Below are 18,098 nucleotides of genomic sequence, written 5' to 3' on the forward strand. Positions count from 1 at the left end.
CAGTCATTCAAAATTTTTGTCACTTTTGGGCTTTCTACCTGTCTTCAAATTCCCAACTAGTGACCTGACACTGACCAAAATGACAATAACCCGAAAAAGATCGCCAAACTCACTCCACTTCAATTCTTTCAATCTGACACTACCAGTTAAATTATTCCTCAAGATTTCTGCTGAGCCGGAAGTACTTATCTCCTGAACCAACAAATAACACAGTACTGCTTGTACAGTTGAGAAACAATGGACGTATCTCCATCCAGCAGTGTTCAAAATGGACGGATAGTTATTTTGTTAACAATCCAATGTCCAATCTCATTTGCATTACAGAAAATTCAAGGTTGCAACTTAGATATGTAAAATTCTAGAAGACTCTCTCTAAATAGAATTGTAATTCTTATTGATGAACACAAAATTACAATACAGAGAGTACCAAAAAAGTGAATAATACAATAGCCACTACTCCTATATATACACGAAAGTAGCAAGCTTTGCTCTGTAACTAACTCCTTAAAATTAGGGAAGAAAACTGTTAAGCAACTAATTCCCAACTAACTGTACACGTGTACTAACTGCAATAACTAACTTCCAAGTGGCATGTGTAGCTCCCTTCATTACTTCAGATCAATGTATAAAGTCTTGGTAAAAGGGTACTGCTTCTATTGTTTCCAATACCTCTGCACTTGCTAATACTGACTTTGTAATCTTTACTTGATCATCATGCTCCTTTGTTCTGGCTGTAATGGTAAGGTCTTGACCTCTATTCCTTACCTCAGATTATCATCTTGTTGCACCTTATTTGATTGTGCTTTGTGCTTCTCAGTTTTAATATATGCCCAATGTGAGTTAGTGCTCAGGCAACAGTTTCAATCCAGCATAAGACACTTTTGGAGATACTCAAACAAAGCCAGAAGCCAGTCTAAGTAATATGTCCCATCTTGACAATGCAAAAAATGCATCACACAGTTGTATAGCTTGATATTTTCAAAGTTCCATACATGCGCTATTACAAAAGTAAAAGAGATCTTTTCAACGGTACTTGAATAATGAAGTTAGACAGTGAAACAACATACATCAAAGTAAACTATGATACATAATTAAAGACAGTTTCTTGTAATGCGATCTGATTCATCTTAGCTGGACTGCTGCAGGAAGTAGAACCCCTTCATCCTTTATGGTTATAGTTTGAAACTACAAATGCATCCTTTGCAGTGCCTGTGACTAGACCTTTAATCTCAAATTCAATGGAAGAATTACACAGCACAGGATTGGCCACACAAGTGGCATTTAAAACAGCAATGCTGTATACTGGGATGTATATTTGAAGTGATTCCAAGACTCAAGCTTTATAATACCTTCTCTAATTTTATTGGAAATAGCATCTTCAACTGCAGATGCTATTTACCCTTCAAAGCATCCACTTCCCAGAGTAAAAGTAAAAGAATCAAGTGCATAAGTAGTTAATATTTTCAAATACTAAGATGCATTAGACCATGGAATGTAGACTCAGACAAATAGAATAAAGATTGATATGCCATCAAAAAATAAAATATGATGTGTATTATCCTATAACTGATCTGTTTTTGAAGTTAGTATGATTCAAGTGAGAAAGGATCTTGACATGTCCTTAAAACTTAAAGTAAGCTTTTTTTTGGGGGGGGGGGGGGGGTGGGTTGGCAGCCTGAAAATGTAAGCTCTTTCTTAAATACAACTATAAATGCCAGTAACACTATGAAACTAATTTAGGGAAGAAATTTTTGACCAGTAGAGGTTGATAATTTATAAATTTTACAGTTACATATGTAACAGGGTAGGAATTCACATGACATTCACAATTTGGCACAGAGAGATTGATATTTCCTTCTTAGTTCTTCTGAGCTGCAATTACCCCCACTTCCATAACTTCACCATTCATAGAAATAACACTGCTTAATGAGAAAGTAAAGTTCTAGTTAAAAGTCCCTGAACACTTTTTGCTAGGAAAAATGTACTTATGTAAGTTTCATTTCATGTCAACCACTAAACAGATTTGTTTTAATAATTCACATTTACATATCATGTTATTTCCTTTAATCTTTGAAATCATCTGCTAGTTCACATTTAAGAATTTTATTTCACCTTTACATATGTTGCTATCTGATTGTTACAGATGCTTGTTTGAGATTAACTTCTGTTATATGACTTAACTTTAATTTGTTCTAAATCAAGCTATTTATTTTTGTGATAGTAAGACCTCAATGAACAGACAAGATGGCATATTAAGATTATTTGCAGATTATTGATCATCTCTTTCATCACCTATTTTTGGTAACTTTCACATCTACCACAATCATATTTCCAAAATTTGGAGACAAAACACTCAAATTACAGCATATACTCTGAGAGCAATAGATAGAAATATAAGGGTTATGTTGAAGACATTGGTTGGTTGAACTTTTTGGAGATTTTTTCATTAAATTTTAAGATACATTTGGCATGGAATTTGTATAATATATTGTGGCTGCTGGCTATTGCTAACAACAAGAACCATGAGTATCTGCCTCGCATTGTAGAGTAACATATGTTAGAAATGGAGACTATTAAATCTTTTATCTTCTGGGGTGAGTATTTTAACTTGCCAAAGACAAGCATTCATGATGCAATATTCGCACCTTGTTTCAAGTAATTCTCTAAATATTTATTACATGAGAATTTCACATAAGTAATACATTTGTTTCAAAATGAAAATACAACACGCCCATGCATCATGTGTCACCACTTATTTGTACAAATGAGAAACGAAAATTTAAACTTTAGGCGAAATCGATTACATGGAGGGAGTAGTTGGACATGGGGGAACTGGTACTTCAGTAATACCTTCTAACATCAAGACAACACACTTCATAGAGGGACGAAGAGCTGGTTCTTCTTGAATACACCACAGTCCCACCTTCACCATTTTCTCCAAGCTCATCATATCTACCTCTTCACCAATCATAAGCTTACATAAATCTCTAGCAGCAAAGCACTTATAGGCCCAAGAAGAAAGGACAATCTCCTCTGCAGTGGATGCATTAACATCTATGTTCTTTCTGCAAGATACAATTTCCAAGAGCACGATCCCATAACTGTAAACATCTGCCTTCACTGATATAGGGATGTTCTTATGCCATTCTGGTGCCACATACCCTCTTGTTCCTCTGGCCCCTGTGAAGGTCCTTGTCTGATCTGGCATTAAGAACTTGGCCAGCCCAAAGTCAGAGATTTTAGCATTCCAACAATCATCCATCAAAATGTTTTTAGGCTTTATATCACAATGAATGATAGGGGCCTCACACTCTTCATGTAGATAGAGAATTCCTCTTGCCACATCCAACGCAATTCTCAATCTCTCAGTCCAATGTGGACGCAATATGACCCCAAACAGTAGGTCAGCAAGGGAACCATTGCTCATGTATTCATAAACCAGAAGCCTTTTAGAGTCCTCAGTACAGAAACCCAGCAACCGAACCAAGTTCTTGTGATGGGTTCTTCCAATTGCTCGCATCTCCGCACGGAACTCTCTTTCACCTTCTTCAACTAATTTTTCTAGTCGTTTCACCGCAACAAGTTTTTTACCTTTGCCTAGAGCACCTTTGTAAACTGCTCCAAAAGAACCTTTACCCAACTCCTCCTTAAAACCCTTTGTTACTCTTTTGAGCTCGTTGTACGTGAACAATCTCAAGGTTACCTCCTCAGGCAGGCCCAACTTACCATTATGTAACAGCCGTTTGTACCTTAAAACTCGCATTTTGAAAATGAATCTGCCAAAGATTGCGAGAGCAACACATGACAAAACAGTAAAACCTATAATTTCAAGAACTATTTGTACCATGTCTGCTTTGCTTGTGATCATGAGGGATGGATTCAAGAGCGCCGTGTGCCCGACTTTAAAGAACGCCATGTACCCACCTGCAGTATCTCTTCTAACATAATTCAGTGGAAACTGTTGTTTCTGGCAATAATTCTGCTTGAAGAGTGCCGCCCCACAATTGCAGTCTTCCAAACATGAGCTGCTACATTCTTCCATTGACATTTCTGCAGAAAAATACGGAATGGCTCCCCACGTCATGTTCTCCATAGTACTGATGTAATAAAAGGTTGCATTTTCTTTCGCACCTCTACACCCTGCTCTTGAAAAGTTTCTCTCACAACCAAGAGTCCTTCTATTGGGGTCTACAAAATCGTGCCCAGGAAGGCAACGACAGTCGCTTTGGTCGTTATCTTGCGTACAAAAGCTATTGAAGCCACAAAAACCGTTTACCATGCATGAACTGCTTAATGCTGACCATAAAATAGATACATGGTAGTTGCCATTCTCATGGTAGGTGTGAGAATACAATCGGAAAATTCCATCAAAATCAAGAGTTGCACGATATATGGTATTGTTGTTGTTGTTGGGGTTGATGTCTCCATAGAAATTGGAAAACAAGGTACGGACGGTTGTTCCAGCGGATTCATTGATGAGGATTAAACTGCCGTTAGAATCAAGATAAAGTTTAAATTTGCAGACACCCCAATATGTATCAGAACTCCAATAGGCATCTAGCGGGGTGTCTTCACTGGTTACTGGGTACAAAACAAGGTTTCCATCCGCCTGCATCCTGAGATCAAACTGTCCGGTTGAGTGGTCACTCTTATTTAAACTGGAGGACAGTTGACGTTCTCTATACAGAGCTTGACCTCCTAAAATGGTATCGGTAGGATTATCAAAACTCTGCCATTGAGGTATGTTATCCGTGTCATACAGCACAAAATTACCAGAATCACGCATGGCTGCATAGGAAACGGGTTCTTTTGCACTACCAGCAATGAACTGTTCCTGTCCTTGCTCTGTTTGTAACACAAGCTTACCATCCCGGTTAAAATGCACCACTGCATTCGAGGTGACCAGTGGACCATCGCGATTTGCTGTCCACACAACTGTTCTATTGTCTTGACTAACCAACCATATTCCCACCGCAAAGCCACTGCCTTGCCGATAGAACCCAAATGCAAATCGGTTAGAAGGAGAAGGCCATGAGCCAGGGTGGGTGAGTGAAGCACTAATGCTTATTGAGCTATCTTGCTTTGGTTGAGCCATCCCACATACAAAGGCTATGGACAGGACTAAGAAAACAACGGATATGGAAGCCATGGGAAGGGTCCGAAGGGATGAAAGAAGCATAATACTAGTAGGTAAGATTTAACGAGAGACACGAGCAAGCGACTTAATAAAACGGTGAAATTTTTTGGAAAAATTGATCCTCTATATTCAAAGAGGGAAAATATGCTTTCACACCATGTTCACTATTTAACATTAATATTTACAATTAATGCAAAAACGTTGGTATTTTAAAAGATGAAAAATGCTCATACAAGTTGTATTTTAAGGTAACGGTCGTGACACTTCTTGAACTTTTATTTTACCAATTTACTTCGTAAACTTTATGTAACTACCAAATCAATAAGTCTGTCCGTTAAAACACAAACAGAATACATGTGCATCTCACGTGAACTTTAAATCACCAAATATCCAACCAGAAATTGAGAGAGACCTACAGCCGGCGTAGTTGAGAGAGAGAATGGGGAGGTGATTAGGCCAGAGCCACTGTCGCCAGCCGCTACGCCGTCTACAGCCACCATTGTTTCCACCGTCATCTTGCGGCTGGTATGGGTTGGTATGTTATTTTTTTTCCTGCTCTTTTATTTTTCCAATCATCCGTGTGCGAGTCTCTACGTGAATTTCATAGATTGGTTTAATTTTCGGGTTACCCAATGTATGAAACTTGTGATGGATTGGGTAGAGTTGGTTGTGGTAAAATGATCAAAGCTAGTTTCAAAGTGCTTTTGAGAATGCTATACAACTGTTTGATGAAATGCCCGAGAGGGATGTATGGCCAGTGCTTTAATGGGATTTGGCTGTTTGATTAAACATGTTAAAATTTAGAGAAAGAAAATCTCAAAGAAAGGATTTGTTAGAAAAAGTAATTCATTCACTTTCAAAGACGAGATTACAGCTTTCATACACAAAAACAAAGCATGGCCAACTCTACCCAATCCACCACAAGTTCATACATTGGGTAACCTTGAAAATTAAATCAAACTATGAAATTCAAGTAGAGACTCGCACATAAATGATTGAAAAAAAAATAAAAAATAAATAACAAACTAACATACCAACCCATACCAGCAGCAAGATGATGGCAGAAACAATGGTGGCTGTCGACGGCATGGTGGCTCTGGCGTGATCACCTCCCCATTCTCTTTCTCTCAACTACGCTGGCAGTAGGTCTCTCTCTTAGTTTCTCTCCCTCTCACGTTGTTCAGCCCTTGGATATTTGGTGATTTATGATTCATTTGGATTGAGGGAGAGGAAAGGGGTGCAGAGTAGAGTAGATTTAACACAAAATTTGCTTATTTTTAGCACACTCTATTCTACTCCATTTCATTCTCCCTCCTTCCCCCCTCCATCCAAATAGATTGTAAAGTTGTAATTTACAACTATTATGTGTTGTTTTTAATTCCGTGTCAAATTTGATTGTAATTTTATTCAATCTTTTGTACCCTGTATTTTATGTGAGATTTATTTGTAAGGCTTGTGTGTGAGAGAGAGAGAGAGTGTGTGTGAAGATTCAAGGCATCTATTGAAGGCAAAGGAGTTTTCGCGAGTAGCTTGCAACTAGCCATCCCGTAAGTGATGCATATGCCCAACACATGACTGGAATGCGAAGAGTCATAACAGATGATGATAGTTGGTTTTCGCGAGTGTCTCGTGGGTAAGGCCTTCCTGGGAGATACCTGCGAAACAGTTTGTTTTGCTATTTTATCTTATCTACTCTACTACATCCTCATACACGCTATATATACCATCATTACCCATATATTGAGTAGAGAACTTTTCAAAGAAAAAATCCTAACCTCAAACCCTTGGGAGTGTGATATCCACAATTCTCTATACCATCCATTATGGTTTTCCTCTACTTTTACCTTTCCATTTTCAAATCCTTGAGAGGTTGATAGCCCAAACACTTACCACACCTATACTAAGTATCTAGTGAAGTTTTGGTGCTGTTGGGAAGTATTGGAAAAAGTCAAGTTTTGGTGGATGCAATCGGGCGCATTGCGGGATTCGAAAAATTAGACAAGACACGGTTCTGAGAAACCTTGTTGGAGTAGGAGCTTGGAGGGCTTAGGTGCACTGGGTAGACTAGGCTTGGAGGGTCTTTTGCTATTCGTGTATCCCAACTTATTGTCTAGTGGATCGATTTACCGCTTGGAGGGCGGCGGAGAGGTTTTTTGCCGAGTTCTTCGGTTTCCTCTTCGACAACACATCAACGTATTATCTTGTATTTGCATCTCTCTTCTCTACTCTTTTAGCTTTCATTTTACTGCTGTGTTTTGTTGAATATGGCTTAGAGTAGTTGTATCGTTTGTTCCCTTGCATTTACTCTATTCCGCACTTAATTTAAGTTAGAGTAAAATCAACTGGGCCGTAATTTTTATTTTTGGGATCTAAAAAGCTTTTGTGTTTTTAACACAAATCCGAGCTTTCATAGACCATTAAAGTTCATGTGAGATGTACGTGTATTCTGTTTGTGATTTACCAGGAGACTAATGAAAGTGTTGATTTGGCAGATGTGTAAAGTTAATAGTTTAAATTGGTAAAAATAAAAATTAAAGGGATATCATGCTTATTATCTTAAAGTTCAAAGGGGTGTATGAACATTTTTTTTTCCTTTTAAAAATACTCAGATTTTACACATGAATGTAAAAAATTGAATCTAATGGTATAACTGTTCATATTCAAAATGGATTAATTTCATGGTACATTGTCCACCATCACATCCAATAAAAAATGAACAATCTTATTTTCTTCATTAATTGTCTAAAGTGGATATTATACGAAATTTTTAGGGCGAGTATGTTTGTGATTGGCCTTTTCATTTAGCTTTTTAGTTTATTTGTTTCTATACGGTCTTCACTTTTTTACTTCAATCGATTTTTTATCTATATTAAAAAAAAAATCAAATAAACTTGTGCCAAATGGTCTAGAATAAAATAAACATAGGAATTGATTAGATTACATGAATAGTATCAGTGGATTCCAGTTAGTTCAATTGGTAACACCGTAGGTTGAAACTCTAAAAAAAAAAGAATAATACCATATAAAGTCTACATTATAGGCAAAAATGTGGCAAATATTTGCCACTTTGGGGAAAGTGCAGTGGCGACTTCATGAATTTTATTTAGGGCGGTCATTAAAAAACTTAAATGAAATTTTTTTTAATAAAAAGAGAATTTGAATATATCGAGTTATTGACCCAAAAAAAAAAAAAAGCTTTACAATTTCCTTCTACAAGTTTTCAAAAATTTTCTTGAGAAATAATTATAATATGCTGTTAACTCCGCAATTCAAACTCTTTTCTCCGTAGACCCTCAAGTACTTTGTGTATGGGGAGGTGTCAATTCAGCTACAAGGCCTTTGGCATCAGTTTTCAAATTTTGAATTGTTACATGATAGTTCATTGTGAGTATTTATTGCCATTGCGGGTAGCTATGACCATTATATTTTGTTAAGTTTGTCTAACATTTTTATTTTTATGCACTTGTTATTATTGATTTGTCTTTGTTTTTATAAAAATATTTTAAACTAAATGAATAAACTCAACTCATGTGCTTTGTATTAATTATTGACGTACACAATCATACTCATTCATACATAAATAATACACTACATGTCTACTTAACTAATCAAATACTTGAACAATCACTAACTTTACAATTTTTATTCTTGAATTTTTCTAACTTTATAACAAAAAGTTATTATAACATGATAACAATACACACACATGCAACAAACCCTCTATATTTCCTAATTACTAAATTATATAAAGTTATATTATATTTAGGGTCATATAACAGATGCCCTTAGGGTAATTGTTATATTTCCTATAAAAGTGGTATGAAAACATTTCCCTTGAAAGTGGTATCAAAACATTTCCCTTATATTTATACTGTGCACACAAACTTCCACACACATCATTATTTACACAAATAACATTATAACAAAAAGTAATACACACAATCAATATTAGACACACTCACACACATATAATATAAATTTATAATAAAGAGTGACACTTACAATTCACAAACACTTTTCTTATTCTTAGAGTTGGAAATACTTGTAATAAGGAGGTATAAAATTTAAGTCAAGGTGTGCAAAAATAATATTTTTAAGAATAATTAAAGTATTAATTAAACTAACAAAATATATATATATATATATATATATATATAAAAGAAAAAAAAAAACTGAAGTCAGGTGGTTTATTTGAACCCCCTGAACAAAGTGTAGCGCCGCCCTTGGGAAAGTGTACAATTATTATAACTACAATGTACACTTATCATGAATAGTGCAATATAAAAATAGTTTTTTCCTTTATTTTATCCATTACAATTTTTTTTTTTGGCTAAAGAATGATAACAAAGCACACAGTTAACCAAAAAAAAAAAAGAAAAAAAAAAAAGAAAACAAAGCACACAAAATACAAAAAGATAACGGAACCAATTAAGAGATCAGATCACTCATATTAGCTACAATAATGTTGGTTTCATATGGTGTGTTCCATAGATTGAAATTATCTTAAAAAGATATTGTTGGTTCCATTTGAGAGAAAAAAAAAAAATCATAAAAACAAACTAGGGTATGCATACCTACTAAATGTATGTATACATACACCTGAACACATCCCCAGTATACATTTACTAGGGTGAAAATGTCCAAATACCATTATTTTTCAAAATTTGTAGCAAAAAAACACTATTTCGGAAATTATTAAGGATATACCACTTTTCTAGTACTCGAGTTTAAGAAACTCGAGTACTAAATGGTACATGAGTTTAAGAAACTTGAGTTCCTAAAAGTTTTGCCACCGTGGCATAGCTGACCTGGAATTTGTGCAATTAAAAAAAATTATGTGGTACTCGAGCTTGGTAAACTCGAGTTCCATGCAACACAGTACTCGAGCATACCAGGCTCGAGTACTTTATAAATAAAATGTTTGTGTTTTTTTTTTTTGCTCGAGCTCACTAAGCTCAAGTTCCTTGTAATATGGAACTCGATTTTGGTAAACTCGAGTTCCTTATAAACTTTTTTTTTTTTTTTTGCATACTTGACAAATAAACATAAACATAAACATAAGTAGTTTTATTTTAATGTTTTTATTTATTTAAATAGAAGCATTGTAAAATATAGAGATTTTAATTTCAAAATACAAATTTTTAGGCCACTCATACCCCTTGTTCATTCATTTTTAACACACTCATCAATTTCTTACTTCTCGGAAGCGTAATGGTCAAATTGGTTAAAATATTGGAGCTACAATGAGAAATTTGAACAACATGTAAAAGAAAAATCTCACTCCATTTTTAGGCATGGGCACACCGAAAGAAGTTTAAGCAACATAAATTGTTCACTGTTTTAAAATAAAACACCTAGTGAAATCGTCTTTTCTAAATTTAAAATTCAAATCTGAATGTTTTTTCATGTTTGAATTTCACAATAATCGAATCTATTTTTCTGCATTGATAAAATCTATTTCTACATTAATAAAATCTATTTTCTGCATTAATTAAAACTGTTCATTGTTTTCTCATAAAAATTGTTCACTGTTTTGTGCATAAACTGTTTTTAGTATTCTGCATAAAATTATTTTTTGTTCAGCATTATTTAAAAAATTGTTCACTCTCTTTTCTGCATAAATTATTCTCTGTTCACTGCATAAATTGTTTAATGTTTTCTCATAAAACACCTAGTGAAATCGTGTTTTCTAAATTTAAAAGCCAAATTTGAATGTTTTTTCATGTTTGAATTTACAATAATCGAATCTATTTTTTTACATTGATAAAATCAATTTTTACATTAATAAAATCAATTTTTTGCATTAATTAAAACCGTTCATTAGTTTCTCATAAAAATTGTTCACTGTTTTGTGCATAGATTTGTGCATAAATTGTTCTCATAAAAATCTGTTTTCGATTATTGTAAAATTCAAACATGAAAAAACATTCAGATTTGGTTTTTAAATTTAGAAAACATGATTTCACGAGGTGTTTTATGAGAAAACAATGAGCAGTTTATGCAGTTAACAGAGAATAATTTATGCAGAAAAGAGAGTGAACAACTTTTTAAATAATGCTAAACAGAAAATAATTTTATTTAGAATGCTAAAAACAGTTTATGCACAAAACAGTGAACAATTTTTATGAGAAAACAATGAACTGTTTTAATTAATGCAAAAAACAGATTTTATTAATGTAAAAACAAATTTATCAATGCAGAAAAATAGATTCGATTATTGTGAAATTCAAACATGAAAAAACATTCAGATTTGGCTTTTAAATTTAGAAAACAAGATTTCACTAGGTGTTTTATGAGAAAACAGTGAACAATTTATGCAGTGAGTAGAGAATAATTTATGCAGAAAAGAGAGTGAAAAACTTTTTAAATAATGCTAAACAAAAAATAATTTTATGAAGAATGCTAAAAACAGTTTATGCACGAAACAGTGAACAATTTTTATGAGAAAACAATGAACTGTTTTAATTAATGCAGAAAGCAGATTTTATTAATGTAAAAACAGATTTATTAATGCAGAAAAATAGATTCGATTATTGTGAAATTCAAACATGAAAAAACATTCAGATTTGACTTTTAAATTTAGAAAACACGATTTCACTAGGTGTTTTATGAGAAAACAGTGAACAATTTATGTATTGAGTAGAGAATAATTTATGCAGAAAAGAGAGTGAACAACTTTTTAAATAATGCTAAACAAAAAATAATTTTATGAAGAATGCTAAAAACAGTTTATGCACGAAACAGTGAACAATTTTTATGAGAAAACAATGAACTGTTTTAATTAATGCAGAAAGCAGATTTTATTAATGTAAAAACAGATTTATTAATGTAGAAAAATAGATTCGATTATTGTGAAATTCAAACATGAAAAAACATTCAAATTTGGCTTTTAAATTTAGAAAAACACGATTTCACTAGGTGTTTTATAAGAAAACAGTGAACAATTTATGCAGTGAGTAGAGAATAATTTATGCAGAAAAGTAAGTGAAATTTTTTTTAAATAATGCTAGACAAAAAATAATGTTATGCAAAATGCTAAAAACAGTGAACAATTTTTATAAGAAAACAATGAACAGTTTTAATTAATGCAGAAAGTAGATTTTATTAATGTAAAAACAGATTTGTTAATGTAGAAAAATAGATTCGATTATCGTGAAATTCAAACATGAAAAAACATTCAAATTTGGCTTTTAAATTTAGAAAACACGATTTCACTAGGTGTTTTATGAGAAAAAAGTGAACAATTTATGCAGTGAATAGAGAATAATTTATGCAAAAAAGAGAGTGAACAATTTTTTAAATAATGCTAAATAGAAAATAATTTTATGCAGAATGCTAAAAATAGTTTATGCACAAAACTGTGAAAATTTTTTATGAGAAAAAAATGAACAGTTTTAATTAGTGTAGAAAGTAGATTTTATTAATGTAAAAACAGATTTTATCAATGCAAAAAAATAGATTTGATTATTGTGAAATTCAAACATGAAAAAACATTCAGATTTGGCTTTTAAATTTAGAAAACACGATTTCACTATGTGTTTTATGAGAAAACAGTGAACAATTTATGCAGTTAACAGGGAATAATTTATGTAATTAAGAGAGTGAACAATTTTTTAAATAATGCTGAAAAAAAATTAATTTTATGCAGAATGCTAAAAACAGTTTATGCACAAAACAGTGAACAATTTTTATGAGAAAACAATGAACAATTTTAATTAATGCAGAAAACAAATTTTATTAATGTAGAAATAGATTTTATCAGTGCAGAAAAATATATTCGATTATTGTGAATTCAAACATGAAAAAAAATTCAGATTTGACTTTTAAATTTAGAAAACACAATTTCGCTAGGTGTTTTATGTTAAAACGGTGAACAATTATGTCCCTTAAACTTCTTTCGGTGTGCCAATGCCTAAAAATGGAGTGAGATTTTTCTTTTACATGTTGTTCTAATTTCTCATTGTAATCCCAATATTTTAACCAATTTGACCATAACGCTTCCGAGAAGTAAGAAATTGATGAGTGTGTTAAGAATGAATGAACAAGAGGTATGAGTGGCCTAGAAATTTGTATTTTGAAATTAAAATCTCTATATTTTACAATGCTTCTATTTAAATAAATAAAAACATAAAAAACTACTTATGTTTATGTTTATGTTTATTTGTCGATTATGCAAAAGAAAAAAAAGTTTATAAGGAACTCGAGTTTACCAAACTCGAGTACCATATTACAAGGAACTCGAGCTTGGTGAGCTCGAGCAAAAAAAATAAACACAAACATTTTATTTATAAAGTACTCGAGCCTGGTATGCTCGAGTACTGTGTTGCATGGAACTCGAGTTTACCAAGCTTAAGTGCCACATATTTTTTTTTAATTGCACAAATTCCAGGTTAGCTGTGCCACGGTGGCAAAACTTCTAGAAACTCGAGTTTCTTAAACTCGAGTACCATTTAGTACTCAAGTTTCTTAAACTCGAGTACTAGAAAAGTGGTATATTCCTAATAATTTCAAAACAATGTCTTTTTGCTACAAATTTTGAAAAATGATGGTATTTGTCCATTTTCACGCATTTACTAGATGCATATATCATGAAACAGCAATGCAAAGAACTGGAGAAGGGGGAACTGGAATATCTATTTTCCCCTCCAACATCAAGATTACATTTTTGATTGAAGGGCGCAAAGCTGGATCTTCTTGAACACACCACAAGCCCACCTTCACTGTTCTTTCCAATTTCCTGAAGTCCACATTTTCATCTTCCACAACCACAAGCCTTTCCAACTCTCCAGCAGCAAAGCAGTTATATACCCAATCAGTAAGAACAATCTCATCTGCAGTTGAAACATTTAATTCTATACTTCTTCTACAGCAGACAATCTCCAAAAGCACAACACCAAAGCTGTATATATCAGCTTTTACTGATATATTCATGGAATTCTTTTCCCATTCAGGCGCTAAATATGCACTTCTTCCTTCCGCATCTGTCGTGGCTCTTGATTGATTTGGAATTAGCAGTTTTGCAAACCCAAAATCTGAAATCTTCGCCATCCAATTATCATCCATGAGTATGTTTTGAGGCTTTATGTTGCAATGGATGATACAAACTTCGCCCTCTTCATGCAGATAGAGAAGTCCTCTGGCCACATCTAGTGCAATTCTTATTCTTTCTTTCCAAATCGGGGGCCTCTCAGCCTTGAAAATAAGATCTGCAAGAGAGCCATTGTTTATGTACTCATAAACTAAAAGCTTCCCGGATCCCTCAATACAAAAACCAAGTACTCGAACCAAGTTTTTATGATGAGTTCGTGCAATTACAGTAATTTCAGCCTCAAATTCTCGTTCCCCTTCTTCCACAGCTTTCTCGAGTCTCTTAACAGCAATAGTTTTGCCACCACTAGATGTAATCCCTTTGTAAACTACTCCATATGAGCCCCTTCCTATCTCTTCCTTGAAGCCATCTGTAGCACTCTCAAGCTCGTTGTAAGAAAATAACCGCAGAGTAAACTCTTCAGCTAATCCTAAGTTCACGTTTTCTGAAAGTTTTCTGTACCTGACCAATTTCTGCCTGTACACGAAGAAGCTAGAAGTTGCCAAAACAAGACACAAGCATGAAACTGTACCCAAACTTACAGAAAGAATCAAAATCAGACTTCTCTTGCTTCCAATAAAGAGTTCGGGGATTTGAGTGGAATGGATCCCCTTGAGCTTGAAGAAAGTTGTAGCTGATTCGCTTACATTTATTCTACCATATGTAAGCGGAAGCTTATATTTTCTGCAATTGGAATCTGTATATGATACTGCTCCACAATTGCAATCTTCCAGGCAAAACTGGCCACAATTTTCCTTATTCATTGGCTTAACTGAATATGGGAAATTACCCCTCAACACAATATTCTCTAAAGAAGTGACATTGTATAGCATCGCTGGATCTTTACTGCGTCTACAATCATCTTCGCTGAAGTTGTGGTAGCAGCCCAGGAACTTGTTGCTGGTGTTGATGAAATCAAATCCAGGATAGCAGTTACAGTCAGCTTTGCTACCCATGCCTGAGCAGTAACTGTTGAGTCCACAGAAACCGCTGACTTCACATTGATTCTGCAGAGCCGACCACTTCGTCAACATACTTGAGCTATTATCGCTCTTAAAATGGTGTAAATACAATCTAAAAATCCCGTCTGCATCAAGTGTTGCGCGGTAGATTGTAGTTCCATTCTTGTCAGGATATGAGCCATTTGCCAATATTCGCCCTCCAAACCTCCCGGGAAGGAAAAGAACGCCTAACCGAGTTAGAGTGAGCTGGCCATAGTAACCTCCATTATAAGTACCTGAAGACCAATATGCATCTTTCGAGTCATCTGAGCTGTTTACGGGGTAGGCTACGAGGTTTCCATCAATCTGCATATTAAGTGAATAGCTTCCTCTCGAGTGGTCTGATATAGACACACTTGAAACCAAGTTATTGCCGCTAGAGATATTCTGACCCCCTATTATGGTGTCAGTTGGAAAATCAAAGCTATCCCAGAAAATTACATTGGAATGATTCTTGTAGAGCACAAAATTACCAGAATCAAGCATAGCAGCTGAAGTTGCAGGTCGGTCATCCTGATTCACATCAATAATCGAAAGTTCTCTGCCTTGCTCTGTTCTAAGCAGCAGTTTACCATCAATAGTAAAGTTCAGGGTAGCGTTGGAGGAGACAGGTGGGTCATCTCGATTTGCAGTCCAGAAGATTGTCTTCTCAGTTTGATTAACCAGCCATATTCCGATCGCGAAGCCATCATCTTGTGTATAGAAACCAAATGCAAAAAGACCAGAAGGTGAGAGCCAAGAAGTACGGTTTGCATTGGGAGAAAGAGAAGAACCTAAAAGAATCAAATTGGACTGGTTTTGTTGAGCGTTTTCATAAACGGGTAGTAGGAAAAGCAGCAGTAAGGGCAGAACTGGTATGGAAGCCATGAGACAGAGTGAGATGAGAGGGATCAGACTTGAGAGTGTATATTAAAGAGAAGAGGAGTGTTTATTATGCACACTATTTGCACGTGTAAGGACTAAGGATACTAAAATTAAAGTGTGTAACAATGTTATATATTATATATACTAGTGTAGAATCTGTGCATTTACTTGGTATAATTAAAAAAAAGTTATAATTACACACATATGGATTCAAATTATTCTCTCTTATTTTATTTTTTTAATTTTTTTTTGGATATGCACATGAGTTTACCTTTTTTTTTTTTTTTTTTTTTTTTTTTTTTGTATTGAGTTTTTGATGATTTATTTATATTAGACCTTTTGTCTTTTGTATCTCATTAACTCACCTAAAACAAAAATTAAAAAAACTTAAATAGGAAACGTGAAGTAAAATTAGACAACAATTGGAATCTAATTTAAAAAAGAATTGGATTTTCTCTCAATTTTGCCTATTTATTTATTTATTTATAATTGTCTTATGAACAATTTTCTTTGTGGGAGTTTTTTTTCTTGCTAAGGTTGTGATGTTAGAAACAATTGGTGGTGTGAACGTTTAATTTTAGGTGGAAATACCATTTTGGAGTCCGAATCAATTTGGTTATTAAATTTTGATAGTAGTCAATTTGGTGCCTGATATTTTTAACTTGTAATCAATTTGGTCTCCATCATTAATTCACTAACAAAAAACTGCTATGTGGCAAATGGATAACATAGTTAGCAAAAATGAAGCTGGTGTGGCTAGTAAAATAATATTAAAAAAAGGCACGCATTTGAAAGACTAATAGGTCCATGTCAAGAAAAACACACACACACACAATATTTATTTTTATTTTTTTAAAAATCATTAAGCTCATCAAACACCTTTTTGAATCCTTCCGCAAAAACAAAGAGTTTTGTGTGGAAAATGATCATATTATCAAATCTTTTGGACTAGGTTTTGTGAATAATGTTTGTACTACAACAAAAACCATAACTTGCCCAAGTGGCGAGTTGTGAGTGGTAGGTTCATGTGGGTTCACAACTCCACCACTTACAACTTGCTTTGTGAACAAATTATGAGTTTTATTGTGGTACTAACTACTAACATTATTTAGGTTTTATAGGCCTTACACGACCCTACTTATATAATTCCTTTCAATACATTTTTTAGGTTTCTAGCATGTCTATGAAGTCTGAAACAAAACTGTAGTTTAGAAGCTCCCCATGGTCTTCTTGGCTAGTTTAATACATTGAAATCAAAACTCATACATTCAACAACCAAAAAAAACAAAAAGAACTCATCATTTCTGTTCCATGCTTTCTCACCAATCAAACATAAATTTTTTGGGTAAAATATTATTTTGGTTTTTAAACATTACCAAAAGTTTGTTTTTCATCTCTAAACTATTAAAAGTTTATTTTTCATCGTTAAATTATTAAAAATGTAATACTTTTTATTCTTAAATTTTTAAGAAAGATATATTTCATCCCTAATTTATCGGAAAAAAATTCTTTTTCATCCCTAAATTAGTCTCCAATCTATTAAAAAAATGTTTTACAAATTTTAAGGATGAAAAAGAAACTTTTTAAAGTTTAAGGATAAAACAAACTTTTAATAAAGTTTAAAAATCAAAATAATATTTTATCGTAACTTTTTTCATACAACTATGGTAATTTCAAATCCGATGCTAGCTAGATTCACTTGTGGTGCGCTATTGTGTTGCTCGTGGGTCTGGATTCAATTCCGATGGTAATTGTGTGTGGCTCTGCCAATGCCGTTGTTAAAGAGAGAGATTTGCATAGATAAGAGAAACCAAAAAATAGGAGAAAATGAAAATAAATAAATAAGTGTGGGATTTTGTGGTGTAGATTGAAGATTGAAGGTTAGAAAACATCAAATCCGTGTTGATCTATGTGATTTGATTTTGGGGGATTTGATAAACAAGTCTCTTTCTCTAGGCCGAGTCAAGCCATTGCGAGTCAGGAAATGAAGAACAAATTTTAGATTTGG

The 18,098-nt window shown here is 33.7% G+C and overlaps 2 protein-coding genes across 2 annotated transcripts; both read right to left on the reverse strand.

Annotated features, from left to right (window-relative positions):
* Positions 1–2,772: 2,772 nt before the first annotated feature.
* Positions 2,773–5,179, reverse strand: LOC142638106 (G-type lectin S-receptor-like serine/threonine-protein kinase LECRK3). The gene has a single exon (XM_075812101.1). It carries the CDS (start codon positions 5,177–5,179, stop codon positions 2,801–2,803), a length of 2,379 nt encoding a protein of 792 aa, XP_075668216.1. The 3' UTR covers positions 2,773–2,800.
* Positions 5,180–13,723: 8,544 nt separating this feature from the next.
* Positions 13,724–16,093, reverse strand: LOC142638452 (G-type lectin S-receptor-like serine/threonine-protein kinase LECRK1). Its single transcript, XM_075812487.1, has one exon. The coding sequence runs from the start codon at positions 16,091–16,093 to the stop codon at positions 13,724–13,726; it is 2,370 nt and encodes a 789-aa protein (XP_075668602.1).
* Positions 16,094–18,098: the final 2,005 nt, after the last annotated feature.

Source organism: Castanea sativa, chromosome 6, assembly GCF_040712315.1.
Source record: "Castanea sativa cultivar Marrone di Chiusa Pesio chromosome 6, ASM4071231v1".
Classification (NCBI taxonomy): domain Eukaryota; kingdom Viridiplantae; phylum Streptophyta; class Magnoliopsida; order Fagales; family Fagaceae; genus Castanea; species Castanea sativa.

Excerpts from the sequence above, each read along its gene's own strand:
- LOC142638106 (XM_075812101.1), bottom strand. The coding sequence starts at position 5,179 with ATGCTTCTTTCATCCCTTCGGACCCTTCCCATGGCTTCCATATCCGTT.
- LOC142638452 (XM_075812487.1), bottom strand. The coding sequence starts at position 16,093 with ATGGCTTCCATACCAGTTCTGCCCTTACTGCTGCTTTTCCTACTACCC.